At 42.1% G+C, this 17,828-nt stretch overlaps 2 protein-coding genes across 2 annotated transcripts; one reads left to right on the plus strand and one right to left on the minus strand.

The window, feature by feature from the left end:
• Positions 1–1,304: 1,304 nt before the first annotated feature.
• Positions 1,305–3,297, plus strand: LOC126556510 (glutactin-like). Its single transcript, XM_050211773.1, has 5 exons — positions 1,305–1,528; positions 1,580–1,732; positions 1,796–2,695; positions 2,765–3,101; positions 3,182–3,297. Exons 1-5 carry the CDS (start codon positions 1,310–1,312, stop codon positions 3,295–3,297), a joined length of 1,725 nt encoding a protein of 574 aa, XP_050067730.1. The 5' UTR covers positions 1,305–1,309.
• A 3,402-nt stretch (positions 3,298–6,699) lies between these two features.
• LOC126556155 (cleavage stimulation factor subunit 2-like) lies at positions 6,700–8,002 on the minus strand. Its single transcript, XM_050211377.1, has 3 exons — positions 7,939–8,002; positions 7,794–7,872; positions 6,700–7,723 (listed from the first exon to the last, which is right to left on the minus strand). The coding sequence occupies exons 1-3, from the start codon at positions 7,991–7,993 to the stop codon at positions 6,700–6,702; spliced, it is 1,158 nt and encodes a 385-aa protein (XP_050067334.1). The 5' UTR covers positions 7,994–8,002.
• Between the last annotated feature and the right edge of the window lie 9,826 nt (positions 8,003–17,828).

A 17,828-nucleotide genomic window follows, 5' to 3' on the forward strand; every position in this document is an offset into this window, starting at 1 on the left:
AATGTGTAGGATTAATTTTTATTCCTCTTGGCTTAACCTGGCTTGGCCATCGAATGGCTTACTAGACTTCCTGATACTACGTAGTTGGATAGTCAGTCCTCACGACGGGGGAAAGGGATCAAATCCCGGTAGGGGTTTGAACTTCAATCCTGGCTTGCGAAGACCGGCGCCAGTTTCGCCTATACCTCCTGGACACCCTTTATATGGAGGGTAACTAGTAACTATTCAAATGACAGTTTTTACGGATCGACCAGGAGTTGAGTACCTTCCTTTAGGAATGGAGTTCGATCCGTGAGTGCAACGAGTTCGGATTGCCCAGTAGGTGCAGCAAAGCATACTGTCATTCCGCACCTATTGCTACTACAAATTGAACATAACCCAAGGGTCGACCCGAACCAACAACTCGCATATGCTTTGCTGGACCTAATGGTCGACCCGAACTCGTCGGGATTGAGATTACGTTACGAATCGCTTCGTGTTCCTTATTGATGGCTCCGACCCGGTAGTTTTGGGTCGACCCGCTCATCACTACTAGTAACGTTTCAGCATCTGAAAATGCTAGTCTTATGATAAACATATGACCAATTTTAGAACAAACACCACTGTTCTGTTCTGCGTTCTGTTGAATTCTTGATTGATTGGTGTAAATGTATATTTTAAGATCTGTATTTTATTGCTAGCAACTTCATCTTTAACTTCATAGATTAAAGTTCATTTTATAAATTATGTATATGCTTTGTAAGATACTGTAAGATTTATTTATATACTTATTCATTTATTTGAAGCATGACGGCTTGCGCCGTATTATCACCACCGCATGTGTTGACTGTTTTTATAAACTAGATTAACTGTAAGATTTTATAAATCATGTTTATGCTATGCAAAATTTATATTTTTTATAATTCTTGTTTCCGTTGTAAGCTACCGAAAAATTCAAATTTTCAAATATTCAAACAAAACATGCTCAACCGTCAACGTGCTTGTCCAGAAAGTGCTCCACTGTGTTGATTCGTTGCTCCGCGCTCCCCTTCATGGAACACCGCAACAAAAATTATGATAAGCACCCACAATCTTTATGATAAACCGGTTCTCATCAGCTGTTAGCCTGCTCCAGGCACCGTAAACACAAGAATATTACTTGTTAGTTAGCAAACGATCTTCGAAAACCTGGAACACAACAGCGGTGATCTACTTTCCCCAACGGTTGATCTTCAGTTCAGTTTTGTTTTGGCATCGGTAGGAATCAGTAGCGAGTTTCGTTGTGTGGATCTTCGTTACGGAACTCGAGGGAAAAAAGCAACACAATTTGATGGCTTATCTTTCGTGTTTAACCCTTTCCGTAGTACTTAGTCATTTGCTGCTCGTCATGACCAGCCCGGAAGCAGAAAACAGTTCTCCGATTGTGAATTTGGCCGGTTTGGGAGCGTTACAAGGCTCCACTGGTAAGAGTGCCTGGACGGGGCGCGAGTTCTCTCAATTCTTGGGCGTACAATATGCGCAGTCCACTGGCGGTCAGAACAGGTTTAAGGTGAGCGAGTATTATCAGCGCCCGGCACTTTACTGATGAATATTCTTCTAGCCTCCGAAAAAGGTTGCCCCATGGCAAGGAATCAAAGATGCGACACGTCACGGGATGCCTTGCCCGCAGATGAAGCTTATCTCTCAGTTTACCGGCAAAGCGTTTGTAGGGGATGTGGAAGATTGTTTGACTGTGTCGATTTACAGCTCGGATGTGAGTATTGGATTGAGCAACGATAACGTGACGGTTAATTTATTTGATATTGCTGTCCAATAGCTGGCAGCCCGCAGACCAGTGATGGTTTTCGTCCACGGTGGAGGATTCCATGAGGGCAGTGCCAAGAACCAAACAGCCGAATATCTGATGGAGCGCGATGTCGTACTGGTGACGGTACAGTATCGATTGGGTCCGTTAGGATTTCTTTCGACGAAAACGGAACGCATACCGGGAAATGCAGGGCTTATGGATTTAACGCTAGCCCTAGAATGGATACAGCAGCACATCGATCGATTCGGTGGCGATCCGAACAATGTTACGCTCTTTGGACAATCGGCCGGTGCGGCCGCTATTTCGGCGCTAATGTACAGCCCCAAAGTGTCGGACGGATTGTTCCACAAAGTGATACTGCAATCGGCCGGATCTGCATCGCCATGGGTATGGGACAAGGATCCGATCGGTAGTGCCACTGGTATCGCAATCAATGCCGGTTTGCACGCGAACGCTACGCTGGATGAGATTGAAGCATTTCTTCAGCAGGTGGACGTTTGGACACTTTTGCGTAGCTTCATTGACTTAAAGGTGCAGAAAAGCATAGCGGAAGGATTGGACCATGTCGGTGGGAATCGGCTCGTGACGGAAGACTATCACGGATTTCTACCGCAAACTCCGTGGGAATGTATGAAGCAGGGCAAGATAAGGAATAACATACCGATGATGGCGGGTGTGACGAAGCACGAGGGAACGTTCCTTTTAACCTCCGTGTACGATCATTTCAAACGCACCGGGAAGCTAGATGATGCCAAATTCATAAAGTATTTTCTTGTTGATGAAGTGAACAAGTTTCTCGGAGCCCGGGATCCAACCGGTGCGCTGGGAGGGTACGAGATGCGAACTTTGTTCTCCGGGAAAGAGCTAGAAAGTGGGGATTTTGGTGAGCTAGCAGATGGATTAATTGATGTAAGTTAAGGATCGGTTTAAAGTAACTTCTGAGGTATAAAATTAAATTCTTGTAATTTTTTTTTTCAGTTGGCAGGAACCATATTGATAAAAGCGCCACTGTTACGTGAAGCTCAAGCTAATGCTAGAACGAGCCCAAATTCAACATATCTTTATTCATTTGATTATGTCGGAGAGCACACACGGTTTGGGTATGGTAGCGATACATCTCATTATCCGTTTGATGGTGGAGTACATCATTCGAACGATAAGCTGTACTTGTTTCCTTATCCACCGGGAAAGCCGGATAAGCTAAACGAAAATGATACTGCCATGGCAAAGCTGATGGTTGATCTGTGGACGTCGTTCGCATCGGAAGGAGTTCCAAAGTCGGCACATCTCACTGTTCAGTGGAATCCGATGGAACGTGAGTACTGATGAGAGGCTCTCGTGAGGAGTTGACCATCAGAACTAATCAAAAGTATTTTTTCTCACCGTATCCTACAGACTATGCCGGTCCGTACTTACACATTGACGATCCACAGAGCGTTGGTGATAATTATTACGTCGAATTTACGGTAGCAAGTGACGAGAAACGTCATCGTCTTAAGGAACACGTATAGTATAAGTTAAAACTAAAACTACATACATTCATCACATCAACATGGGTAAAAGGTAAAGCAGCATTTGGTGCTGCATTTGGTAACAAAAAAAGAAGGGAATTCAACACTAATAAAAGCGTATAATTGAGAGAAAACAAAAATATCTGTACGGTAACACAACAATGCGAAAAAATGCATGCCGGAAAAAAGATCCGAAAAAAAGGTGTGAAAGTGCAGTGTGTAATCCCTTTTGTTTGGCCAACCGTTTCTTGGAACGATTTGTAAAAAGGGACGTGGGAAGCCAAGTGTCGTCTATTGTAGGTGGGATGATATTGGTATGAATGGAATTTGTTGGAAAAGGAAGATATTTACGGTAGCAATGGCACGAATGGGAATCAGGATGTACAAAAATAAGGAAGTACAATTGCGTCTGAAATTGTCCGTACAGCAAAGACGGGAATACAAAATAATTGATGACACATGTTCAACCAATCAAAGCAAATGTTTTATTTGTTCCACAAAGTAGTACAGTGTATTGGTATCATCAACCAGGATGGATTTTATAAAAAACAACACCTTTTAATCGAAAAACTCAATTTTTAAATTGTTTTAGAAGAAATTTTCTTAAATTCTCAACAGGATTTGATGCCCGTAGACTTGGGCGGATGCGAAGCATTGTTTTGATGCTATGCAGCAATCATCCCATGCCCAAATTAGAAGTATGTTTTGCGCTGAAAATTTGATTAATCGTCCAATTTTACTGCATTTGCTTTCAAGTTAATTTTTCAGAATGTTTAAATACTTGAACCGATCCATTGTAGAGTGAATCATCGTCAAGTTTTTGATGCAATTTACACTAAAGGCATCCCAAACCATAACATGATCACCATCATGATTTAAAGTTGGCCGCAGAATTTTTGGATTTGATTGAGCATTTGGATCCATATAAAAAATAGGTCCTCTATAAAAGGACCTGCCAAGGGGAGGTGAGTCCACAGAGAAAATCGTTGAATTGGTGAAATAATGAGTGCAGAAGACGCAGGAATCGATGTTTGCTACCCAAATGAATGTTCCACACAAATTACCGGACCAAACTCAGTCAGACACAGTGACACATTTTACTTGCGGTCCTCGCCTCATCAAACTCATTATCAAACACGCACGCACCCATTGCATCCGGAAATGGGCGTTAAAATGCGTGGTTTCAGGCATGGATTGCATTTGACACTTTTTAAAGAGAGTTCTAGCAACCCCCTTTGGGTATTCGCACCGTTTCATTCTTGATGTTCCCTGTATTCCCCCGGACGTGTTCCGATTCAGACCGACACAGGATATTCGATTTCAATAATCGTCACCTTGTTGGGCCTTTTGTTTGTGAAGAAAGGGCGAGCGGTTCCGGTGACATAGTGGGCGTTTTTTTTTTCTTCTCTCTTTTCTTCAGCCTCTCACCCCCGACATGCAATGGGCTCGTAAAGGTTGTATTATTAGAAATGATGTTATTTTTCTTCTCTATCTTTATCCTTGTTTTGCTTCAATTATAGTGTTTTCCCTTTTCTTTTTTTTGACATGTTTTTCAGCCGAGTGAAGAAAAAAAAAGTCCCCGATCCTGTTCGTTGAAGCTGTTATTCCTGCGAATCCTATTCAAATAAATGTTGAGCTCCTGTCAGCCCTTCGCCATTCTACGGCATCTCGGATGTAGAATGAGGAAGGGCGCGCGCGTGTGTGTGTGGGCAGGTAAGTTTTCTCTCTCTTTATTCCTTCCAAGGATAAAAGCTTGATTGAGAGGAAAGTTCGGTACGTGCAGGACCCTTCTCCGCATGTATCTGATTTGAATGGATTTGTGGCTTTGTGGAAGGAAAATCAATCGACGGCGTCGATTGTGTTTCTGACGGGTGCGTTGTAAAGGAAAAGTCGAATGTCGCTCATTGTGCTCGGGTGTTGTTATTTTTTAATGAACCTTAGCCATTAGACCAACACGATCCGGGTGTGTGGGAATCGGCTTTGAGAAGGGAATGAAAAATTGCAATTCGATTCAATGCGGTAAAAAAACTTTTGAAGTGAAAATTTGCATTTTAATGTGCTACTTATTTACCTACTAAGCGGGACAACCGCATTAAACGAAGTTAAATCCGGAGTTGACTTCGACGTAATCTGGAGTATCTCTGAATTCAACACCGGAGTGCACTGAAGGTTACTCCGGATTGCTCCCGAGCCAACTGCAGACTACTTTGTTGTCTATTTCTGATTTTTCGGGATTTAACTTTGGATTTAAAATTGAAATCGAAATGGCTGTCGTTTCCGGAATAATTCCTGTGTCCCCTTTCACATTCTCCACATTATATTTTTGCATCAATATCAACATCTTCGCCACAGTTTCATGTTTCATCGTTCTATTTTTATTATCATTTGACCTCATAACTACATCGAAAAAAGATTATTGGCTTTACTTTGAGTCGTCCCAATCGATTTCGCAGCATTTGTCCTGTGTTGGAGAACACGCTTTCGCATGAGCATAAGAGGTGCCTGGCACACTTAAATGTTTGTGGGCTAACAATCCATCTTTTGGTCCTGTCGGAGAAAATCCAACATAGGAAAAAATGAGGATTCGTCCATCACTTGTAGGAACCTTTGAAACTGCTGTAGCTCTGTCGCCTGCTAATCCAATATCCCGGGCTTTTTGAAGGACTCCTCTTTCTATGGAGGCGACCAGTGCTTTGTTCATTACATGACTACCTCATCGGAGGCTGTCAAGTTTAATAAACTGCAAGATGGTGAGATCGCAGCTTTAGTGTCTCAACTGTGACTAAGAGGACTTCGCCAGAGGTGGGAAGAGTCTTTGCCTCAGAGATGCGCGCGTTGCTTAACATCTATGCTGTTTGCGGTGGTATATTTTGACCCACGATACATGATTTTTTTACGACTTCAAAGATACGATCCTGTCTGCTTGGCTTAACGAACTTTTATTCTAAGTCACGCCGGCCATCGACTAACATATCAGACTTGTTGATACCACGTAGTTGGAAAATCCTTCCTAACAACGGGAGAATCATTTGGGTGGGATTAGAATTCCGATCGTATCGTTTGAATATCAACGTAGCTATCGCCTCTACCACCAATAATTCCTCTGACCGGGCTGTAAATAAGTTTTGAGTTAATCAGTATTTATGGAAATGGCTGATGATGGCTTCACGATCGTTTTGGTTTCCGCCTCGCTAGTCTCCATCCCGAGGACTTTGGCCGATTGATCGATCCTTTGCTAACCTTCTGCTACGTAGGAGAGCATCTGGATTTCCATCTCCGAGCATCGGATGGGTCTCTCTAACGCCAGATTGAAGACAATACAGAGATGACATTGTTATGTGCAGTTCCTCTTTATTTGCATTTCAATCTTAGTATTCTAATTTTCATGTTGATTTCTCCGATTCATTTTGGAGCATTTCGTGAAATTTGTTCCTTCAATACAAGAATGCTAGCACGCTGGTCTTGTGGTAGTAGAGCAATCTGCTCGTCAGAAAGCTGTAACACTTGCATTATAAGGGCCGCCTTTTCTTGATCCGATGCATCATTTGAACCGGGTTTCGACTTTGATCCCGCTTCGCTTGCTGTATGATCTACCAATGCCGATGGTGGTACCATTGGAGGTTTGTTTCCTATTGGCAATCCAGCTGCTGAAGTTGATGCAACCGATGCTGCCTCCAAACGTGGATCTTTTAGCAACCGTGGATCAACGGGACGCTGTGGTCGAATATCAACTGGCGCGGGAAAGCTAGGTTCAGGACCATTCCCCTGTACCAGGAATGGATCTATCATGCGCAAATCCATGTCCATTGCAACCGGTACTTGCGGTGGTATGCCTCGATCGTTGAGCAAATGGCGTTCGTCGCTATCGTGAAACGTACCCTGCATTGGGCCACCGTGCCCGTCCGGTCCAAACGAAGGAAGAATGGAATCGTGCACGGGCAGAACACTGATCGGGTCTTCCGTCAGTACCGGAGGCATAGTGTGTCGAGGATGGAGAAACGAAAGCGCCGTGTGTGCATCGACAATCCGCATAACGACAGCCGACTGAAGCAAGGCGTACGTGAGCTGCGGATTTTCCAGCAACATATTTCTCGCCTCGTGTGGATCGTTCTGGATGCAGGCCTTCGCTTGTCGCATCAGTTCGTACATCTGGTCCGGCTGCAGACCTGTGACGGCTTTCGCAATCAAGTCAGGTGTTTCTGATGGGTCACATTCTTCCCCGTAAGGATTTTCTACCTGTGGGCCTTGCAGTAAGGCGGCCATTTCCATGCGCGATTTTTCCGTACAAGCATTGTCCACTCGTAGCGCGCGTCCGCCAAATTCGTATCCGTTCAGGTTTCGCATTGCGCTGAGCGCCGTTTCCTGGTCTTTGTACTCACAGAAGCCATATCCTTTCGGTTTACCGCTTTCCCGGTCAAACACCAATCTGTGTAGAGGGTAGAGAGAATAGATTTTACATGGTTTTCGGACACACAACAGAGCGCTCGGATACTCACTTTAGTGACAGAACTGGTCCTACTTCGCAAAAAATATCTTTAAGCTTTTCTTCTGTCGCTTCGTACGGGATGTTTCCAACTGGAAAAGGTTTCAAAACACAGGATTATTGCAACTAGGAAATGGCACACTCCGCCAACTACGTACCGAAAACCGAACGCATCGATTTGTCCATCAACGTTTGATCGTGCCGGTCCACCATTTTGACGTTGTATTGCGACTTGTGTACGCAATATTTAATAAACTTTAATCACTTTTCTCAAACGAAATGTGCGGTTTTTCTACGATTTTTTGTACAGAAACTAGAATGTAAACAAACTGTTTCCCGTTGAAAGCGGCCGGTTATTGTGACAGCTCGGGTTTCGTTCGGATTCATTTTCGCCCCATTTTCGCCGCGTCGGTAGAAAGGGTGTCCATAGACGACGAAACGATTTTAGAACATGCGAAATTCAAGCGGTGCGTTGAATTTAACCACTTTTCTGCTAACAGTTGGGACTGTTTAAATTACATTTATACATAATATGAATTTTAGTAGAATTGTAATTTGCTACAAAAGCGAAACTGGTTGATGTAATGCCCAAATTTTTAGAATTCAAGTCCTAGTAATGTAATGTATACAAAGATAAATATTTGAATTTAGAATAAAACTTTTGTTGAATTTTAATAGCTTCCTCACTCTTCTCCACATAGAGCCCTCCAAGTCAAGTGCTTTTCCGTTCTCCTATATTCAATTTTTTTTCAAGGCTAAAGCCCACCGAGAAAATTAGGTGCCGGACATTCGTTGGCAACAGTCACTATAGCAACCGGATGTCACAGCAGCATGCAGAGCCCCATACCCATGAAAGGGTATTAAGGAGAAAAGTGGTCAATTAACCCTCACAATAGTGCACGCCAGGAATCACAGCCACGCATTGCCCTCAATCCTTTTTTTCACACCGACCCCAACTTAAGCCATCCTTCGCCCCTGTCTGCAGTGCGTCTGTGTGTGTGAGAAAAGGGTCTGAACCCGTACGTAATTTGATCTTTACATGTGGACCACGATCGGCGTGTACGCACCTTTCGTGTAAGTTTGAGCATGATGGAATACTTTTGCTGAGTTCCGAGCCGGGCCCACCCGCCGGTCCCGTTTACACGGAGATATGGGAAACGGTTTCCCACCGGGTTTTCTTCAAAGGTTGGTTATAATAAATTCCAGTCGCAGTTGGGAAGAATTGGAACGTTTTAGAACCTTAGCTTTGAGCTCGTAATTGATTATTGACAATTTAATTACGATGAGAGAAGAAACACGGTAGCCTTTTTTTATATTTATTATTTGACACATTGAGTACATGAAGAGCAGCAGTCTGTTCTTAAATTCACTATTAATTTAAAGTCTTAATACTTTTACAATGTTATAGCATGAGATTTTGATGTTTTAAATACTGTTTTGCTTGCCTCCGAGGTCGTAGTCCGCGGTGACATAAATTACCAAACTAGAGGCGTTATTGTTTGCAAATACATATATTATTCAACACTCTCTTATTTAATCTAGCTCACTTACCGATTGCCATCCTTTATTTTTCTTATTTCGTGAAGGATGGCCTGACCGTATTGTTTACCGATTGCCATCTTTAGTAACAGAAAAGGAACATAAAATGGAAATTACAATAAATCCACAAACGCTTACTTTCGAGCATATTTAGTCTTTCTGGCTTCCAATGACTTTTTCATTTAAAAAGCAGAAAAGTATTGAACTCAGTATATCAGTATAAGAAAGTATTAGTATAAGATTTTTTTTATTCATAAAGAACGGCTTTGCCGTATTTGCTAACCCGAGATTTCAAAATGCGATTTTCAGGTTCTCATGTTAGTTCGTGAAATTTTCTCGCTTTGCAATCGCTTGTTGAGAACATGGTTTATTCATAAGCTACCTTCACGGAGCAACGGAGACACAAGTTCACATCGATTTTTTTTACAAGTTCACATCGATTTCAATAGCTTGAAATTTCCCTTGACCCGGTGCATGACAGTTATGTTAATATATTTTAATTAATTTTTTTTATTTTAATATTACAGGTGAATTTGTGTCATCTATACTTTCGATTTTTCTTAAAGTTCTATTCTTCAACGTTACTTGCCTGTAAAACGTTTATTTTAAAAGAAAACCCTATTGATTGCAGCTTTAGATTTTCTGTTAATTTTCAAAATAATTTAACATTTAACATTAATTGTTTTGCATTTATTCTCAAAAGAGAAACCTAGTTATTTTTACTCTTGCTGTCTATTTTATTAGAAAAATGAAATCTGTTTTAGTTGTTCTACAATTTCATTAGAAAGCTAGTGTTGGTATATTTTATCATATCTTCATTTTTTTTATTTGTTTATTGCAGAGTTATGTTTTAATTATTTTTGTTTTGTTCAATCATTGAATTTTTTTTTAAAGATTTCTATGAGTTTTCTCTTTACTTAAGTATATTTCATTTCATTTTTGTTTTCTGTTTTCTTTGATTATTTGAATACAGATTCAAATAATCAAAGAACATTGAACTTTTTTTTCTAAATTTTACAAAAAGTTTTTTTGTGAAAGGTTTAATGAGGCGAAAGCAACAAAAGCGAGCAATGTGATTCACAAAGAGCCAAGCAATTTAAAACATGGTACGCCAATCGAAACGCAAATATATCGTTCCTTGAAACATTGGAATAAACGATTTTCCATTGAAAACTTTACTTACACATTTTGTTTCTCTTCATCGGTTACTCGCTATTGCATTCTGGCAGCATTCACGCCTAAGTGGTTTAGTTAGTCCAGTTGTCAACGGTCCCGGTGGCATTTTACGTCCAACAATTGCACCGAAGTACCACCGCGTCCCGCGGTAAAGTTGTTCCACGGCTGGACTCGGTTCCCGGTACCGAGAGCGTATCGACGACGATCGGGATCCATTGCAGTTTTTTTTTTGTGAAAAAAGGGCAAAAGCAGCACACGAAAACTACACCGCAAATGCAAAATAGTGCAATCGATTTCGAGCTGAACAGCACTTGATCCCGCGCTCGAGTGGCGAACGTCGTCGAGAACAAGGGTTCGCCGGTTCCGCGACACCGCCACTCCGAGAGGTGCTATCGATGCAGTCCGTGAACCTTCGTTCTCGGCTCAAGCACACAACTCCTTCAACCGGGAAGCGGAACACACTATACCCGTAGCGGACCCTTTAGCGGAAAGAAGGTACGTTTTTTGTGTACCCCCGTTCATTGATCGCGATCCGTCCGGGATACGTAATGTGCGATTAAAATCTTGCGGAAGTGAACAAAAAATCGTCTCATTGCGCCCGCTAGCGATTGTTGTGGTGGGTTTTTTTTGCTCCTCATTTTCTCAATATTGTTCACAGAAAATGTATGTGTGTGTGTGCGAGTCCGTTTTTTTATGGACCACTCGTTCGAGGCCCTTCTTCCCAGGTTGTCCCGCGTTTTACACTACCGCGAAGCCCACTGTTTCTGTGGCCACACAGAATCCGTGGGATGTAGGTTCTTTCGCAGCAATTAAGACGCTTGGGACGCTGTCGCCACTTGAGTCGTCCGCGGACCAGGAAGTTTTGTCAAGTGATGGATTCTTTTGCTTCCGTTTTTTTTTCATCCTTCCAAAGCCAAGATCCATTGTGAGCAAGTTAATTTGTTGATTCTTTCCCCGCTTTTGGAACCCATTGCTCGGCGGATTGGTTTTCTTTATGTTGCGTTTTCTGTCTCTCGCTCTCTCTGTGCGACGAGATTTCCTTAGTTTGTTGTATCCGATCCGACAATGAAGTCATTTTCCCACCTTTTTCACCGTCGACTGATGGAATTTCGAACCAAACTTAATGCACCGCCTCGGGAGAGCAGCCTCGGGTCCTTGACCAACAAGGAGTAAAAATTTGTACTTCGTCCGGTTGCTCTGGGAACCGTTTTCTTAAGAATCACTTGAAACTAATTGATCTTTACTTAATCTAGTGGCTAAAGAGGGCGATTTGCATGTGATACTGCCTGTGTGGGACTTTTTCTGTACCGGTGCCATTGAAAGTGTTTTTTTTTTGTTGTTGTGTGAAGTCTACAGCACGTCTAAGTATCCAAGGATCTGGCTCAATTGTGAAATTTTGAGAACTACAAACAGAAGCCTAGAAGGTTCGAAGGTTTTTTTTTACTTACAATCAATGGTCATAAGCTTTACAGCTGAAGGCTATGTGTAATTGATCAGTTAATTGAATTTCTCATGGTTTTTAGTCGAGGTTTGTGGTATTGCCTTAGGAAAATGGTAGTTTATATGCTCTCATTTGTACAAAAAGCGATAAACAAGAGGAGTCTGAACTATCTGGTTTTGATAACTGTGTTTAACACTCCTCAGATGCACTTAATCCTTCCATTCGTTTTGGTTTTGGTATCTTTTTGAAACGGAATTAGTAGACGAAACGATGAGATGTACATTGATGGAGTTAGAAGGAAGAACTGCTTCAAATGAAGGATTATTCACATGCGGTAGGTTCTAGATATTACAAGTTCACTGTATATTCTGGAATTATAGTACTAGAAGAGTAATTGATGGATAAAACTTGTTAGACAACAAGAGAATATCTATCAAAACTTAACGTTTTCTCGTTTTCTCAGTTATTTTCATGGTGGGGCATGAGTCTGCCATCCGTAGCAGTCTTTAGCACCCGCTATTCGAAAATGGCCAGCATATTGGCATGCTTCATCTAGATAGTCTAGGACTCGTACTCTTAGAGCAATGATCCTCAGACATCTCAGGTCCGATATATCGTGTATTTCGTGTATTGCTTAAGTCTTCTTCAGCGCAGGATTTTGTAGACATGATTTTCCTGAACAATACGCTTTTGGATTTCTTACATTCTTGTTCATAGCTACGATCGTACCAAGCAAGATCTCCTCTACCACCTCGAGATCGTCGCCCTCAAGTGATAGTCTTCTTCCGAGTCGGGCTCCATTAAAGTTAACGTCACTGACAACAAGGTACTTTGACAAAGAGGCCCCGCGTTGCCTGTCGGATGATGTCAATGTCATCCGTGAAGCCAAGGAATTGGAAGGATCGGGTGAAAATCTTCTGGCCCCGGTTGACGAAGTCCAACAATTTCGACGACATGCTCCATACTCTCCTCTTGTACTACATCACGTCCATAGTGGCCTTCAAAAGCCGTTTCAGCGTACCAGGGAATCCGTCCTGTTGCATGTTGTTTCAAAGTTTGGTCCAATCTATAATATTGTAGGTAGCCTTGAAGTTAATGAACAGGTGTCGCGTATGAATCTGGTGTTCTCAAAGTTTCAAGAGGATTCGCCATAGAGTTAAGAACTGGTCAGTGGTGGATTTGCCTCCAACAAAGCTTGATATATCTTCCAACGAAATCGTTCGACCTTTAGCTCTTCCTAATTTCAAACCCTTTCTGTCGGCGCGTAATAGCTGCAAGCTCTCCGGACCTATCTAAGACAGTTCGACCATGAGCTCATCGCTGCCAGCTGATTTGTTACATTTCTGTTGCTCGTTGGCACTGCTGATTTTGGTATGGCTAACATGGTTGTATAAAAAAATATTCTTGATCGAGGAATACAATAAAACTAAGTTTCCAGTCGGCAGATATTGATGAGAATGAAAAGGTTAGTGTTTATTGTACGCTTGGTTAATTTAATATTGATTGTTAGAAGAGTTACATACGCAACTAAGTTATTCTTCATTATAAGACAAACAGCTTCAATTCCAAGTAGCTGCTCCAATATACAAAATTGTAAATTATTTTGTACGTTTATCTTAATTGCTTGATCGAGTATTTTCAAAGCAAGACAAAAGCGTGCTTGTAAAATGGTCGGAAGTCGATAATTTCCTCATCAAACTTTCACGTCCATCAGGGTGCGAATTGGAAGGTTGGATGGATGGGTGTTGAAAAAAATGCGTTTTCGGATGAATATCTGGCCCGAATGATGAAGTGGGCAGTCCATCATTATGTGTTATTAGGTGTCTCTTTTCACGAAATGGTATGAATCACTCTCTACAAGTGTGCAAGTCACCTTACCATGAACAGTTTGAACATTTGATGAACAAAAAAGAGGGGATTTAAATCGAGCGCACCTTGCACCAGCATTTTTCATTATGCTGCAAGGCAATCCTACCATACAGGGTTGCTACTTAATCGGATGAGGTGTAAGCTTAGACATCTAATAATCACGATCAGCATCGTAGGGAGGAAGTACTTCAGGTGGAGACGTTTCAATAGTAGATTACGTGTCGAAGAAGTAAGTGATGTGCTTATAATATCTTGTTTCAAACATCCTCGAAGCAAAAATTAGGCCTTCTTTACGTTACGTATGTTACTTCGACTTTGAGTAAAGTATGAACACGCTGTTATATATTTTTAGAACTTTAAAGGATGAAAAAGTTGATGACAGACTGAAGAGCGAGACCGACCTGCTCCGACAAGAACCTGTATCATATCCAGTCCAGATCGTCTCACTGCTTTCAGGACTGGTATGATACTGGCTTAACGACCTATTGGGCTACGCCGGCCATCGAAAGGTTTACTAGACTTAATATAACCACGTAGTTGGTTAGTCAGTCCTCACGGGGGAACTTTCCGGATGGGATTTAAACCCCAGTTTCGCCGAGTGAAGACCGGGGCCGCTATCGCCTCTACCATAGGTTCCGCCACTTGAAACCTGCCTCGAATATTTAAATCTTACTCTGAGGGAAAGATAAGGAAAAGGAAGACTCTTATGGTTGTAGAGTCAAAGAAAAGGTTGTAAAAAGTTGCTCGTAGTTGAATAGTTACGTCCTGCTGTAAAAATGGCACCGAACAGTCAAGATTTTAACGCAAACCAGAGCTATTGCTGGCCCAGTTTTGAATCGGTTATGGAATTTCCAATCTATAAAAAGAACATAAAAATAATTGATTTAGTGAATGTATTGAGTTCGATTCCGAATCGAATCCTGATCGAATTCCAATAGAATCAGAATCCCAATCTGGTACGAATATTTCTTGGATGTAACATCTTCGAATATTACGAATCCTGATCCTGTCAACATTGGTACGCAGTGTTCTAAACTTTTATTCGTTATTTTTGGAGTGTATTTTGTGAAGATTCATTCTCGTATTTAAATTTTATGTGTTACAGTAAAGAGGTGACAATTTTTTTTAAAGAATTTCTTAAGCTTGATTTATATTTTGAAGCAATTGCTCTTGGAAATTTAGTATACTTGGGTAGCTTAAACAACGAGTTACATAAACAGTCACAAAAGGAACATATCTAGAACATTTTCTTCTGCAATAACGATAATCTTTAATGTTTATAGTCTATTCTGTAGTGGAAATATTTGCCTTTTTGTGCCATTTTCATTGAACTCAAACATGGAGTGTAGCGCTAAGTAAACGCACTCACGCACTCAAATCCAACATTGGTCCAAACTGCGCCGATATTGCACACGAAGTTGTTTTCAAATTCTCGTCCTGCCCCCGTTCGCAAAGAATGCCACCGAAAGAAAAGGATCTGGAAACATATAATTATCCTCACCGGGTAGAGTCGCGTACACAGTGCCGGCAAGTTTAGGGAAAATTTCGATGGGAGGAAATCGTCACACCTTTGGGGTGGGTTTCTTCTCGATCTCTCGCCCAGCTCCGACACCGGACGAGATGACGAACCGGTGCGGATAAGCAACGAGCGTGGCTTAGATTGCCAGCTCGAAAATCATGGTCGCTGCTGATGCTGCCGTCTCTGCCTCCGTTCGGAATGCTGTCCCACCGGTTCCAAGCCTTTCGTACCATGGTCCAAAATCGAAGGCGTCACCCGTACCCGGTTGTGTGCGGAGCAGCAGCAGCACCGATTGGGATGGGAATGATGATTGTGCGCCACGGTGCGCCACACAGTGGCTCGGTCCCGAAAGACCACAGTCAATCAAACCATCATCGACCATCCATCCAGGGCCCATCACTTTTAAATGTTTGAGTTCAAAACGATTAATAAGCACCTTCCCGGATGCTTTCCTCGTGCTTTCCTCCTCCCGCTAACCAGGCTCTAACCCCTTTGGCACCATAATGGGTCTGTTTGAGTGCGAGTATAATAGAAGCTACAATTATGCGCTACCGTATGATTTGTGCAATTGTTGTTGCTGGTGCTGCTGCTATTGATGGTGTGGCAGAGGGAAAATAAATAAAATTTGGAAACGGCAATTGCACTGTACGGTGCTACAAGAGAAAAGCTGAACACGGCAACACTGGAGGAAATGAAGAGTACACTCTGGTTCATTTTTTTAGGACGCTTCTGAGACGTGAAATTGGTTGACCGGTCTCGACTGAGGCTGATTGTGTTGTGAATGGAATATTATGAAAGGTTAATAATATGTTGATTTAAGTCGCTTTTTTTTCGTAACCCCTTTGGCCGGAATCGTTGTCTAAAGTGTTCGACTTTTTTTTTCTTAACACATTGTTATTGGTGATGTGATGCAAACTATCTTGCCACAGTGGAAGATGGTCTTAACAGTGGCAACACATCAAACGCTACAAAGGATGGTTTTGTGTGTTTGTTATCGTTGTTTGACGAAAGCATGGCTTTCAGTGATGGAGCAATTCCATGTCTAGAGAATTTGTGGTCTAATGCTGCATTCTGGGAGCATAAACCAACCATTTCATCACGACTCTCGCTCACTGACTCAGACTATTCTAGCCGATCATATTTGGTGATGTTATCTACCACATGGCCCCATGGTAGAGGCGACAGCAGCGCCAGTCCACACAACAGGACCCGCCTTCCAAATCCCATTCGAATCGTTCCTCCGTAGCGAGGACTGACTTTCCAACTCACTGATCTTAGGAAGAAGAAGATCTACTGACGATGATGATTTCTTTCCAGCATTGTACAATAAAATACACATGGAAATCATACGGTATTCAGAACATGGAGCTTAAGGTTTCTAACTCTAGTGATTCCTTAAAATAAACTAGAATGATCAGTTTGCGAAAATACTGTTTTGCTTGAGTCGGAAATCAGTGATCTGAGTCCGAAAGCAAGGATCCAGAATGCGAGATCTGAATGTAACAAGAATCCAGCATACGAGAAGCCCCGAACTAGTAATTGTTCCCGAATTCACGGAGAACCTTCCCGTCGGTCAGTTGATTCAATGTGATCAATGGATCAACAATTTCCATTTCACTTAGGGATTTAGTCTCCGAGGGGTAAAATCCTCCACTGGTAGTAGAGATCCGTGATCTGGGACGCGAGTTTAGATATCCAGAGTCCGAAAGTAGGAACTTGGTAACCAAGATCTTTAATCCGGTAATTGAGATCTGAGATTCAAGATCCGTCAAACGAAATTCGAGATCCAATACCAGTGATTCGGAGATTTGAAGCATGGCAAATGTAATATTGTGCGTTGAAACATAAATAAATATTGTTGTTTCCAGTCTTGATCCAAGATCAAGAATCCGGTATCCAGGGTCCGAGATCCGAGGTCCCAGATTCGAGTTACGAAAGATATGATCTGAACCTCTGCAATATCAATATAACGTATGAGTACGACGTCAACCAATGCTGCTGTCATGTCGTTCGCTTCCGATGCCAACAGTAACTCATCCAAACCCTTCAGCTATGCTGAAACATTCAAAGCAGAATTAAAATCTAATGCTTACTGCCATACCATTTGACTTCGGTGCTAATGAAAACAACATTCAAACGAGACGCATTGGTAAGACAATCGACACAACGCGGCCCAAAAACCTCACCCAAAAGTGCCGTAAAACTGTCGCCGAAATTTTACGTCCTTTACGAGTGAGGTACCTGGCTTTGAATCGATTTACGAGCGCACCGTTTGTTTATTTGTCCTGCATATACGCACCAATCGGTACGGCATTGTGTCATAACCTGGTAGCAAAACCCCAGAATACAACGCACACAGAAATGTTTCTCGAATTGGCCATTGTGTCCTGTTTGTTGTTTGTTTGGTGCAAGCAAATCTAATTTGGCAGCATACCATAAACAAACATTTTATGCGCAGATTTACCATTTCTTCCACATGCATCCCGCATGCATGAAATATAGCT

This window comes from Anopheles maculipalpis, chromosome 2RL (assembly GCF_943734695.1).
Source record: "Anopheles maculipalpis chromosome 2RL, idAnoMacuDA_375_x, whole genome shotgun sequence".
NCBI lineage: Eukaryota > Metazoa > Arthropoda > Insecta > Diptera > Culicidae > Anopheles > Anopheles maculipalpis.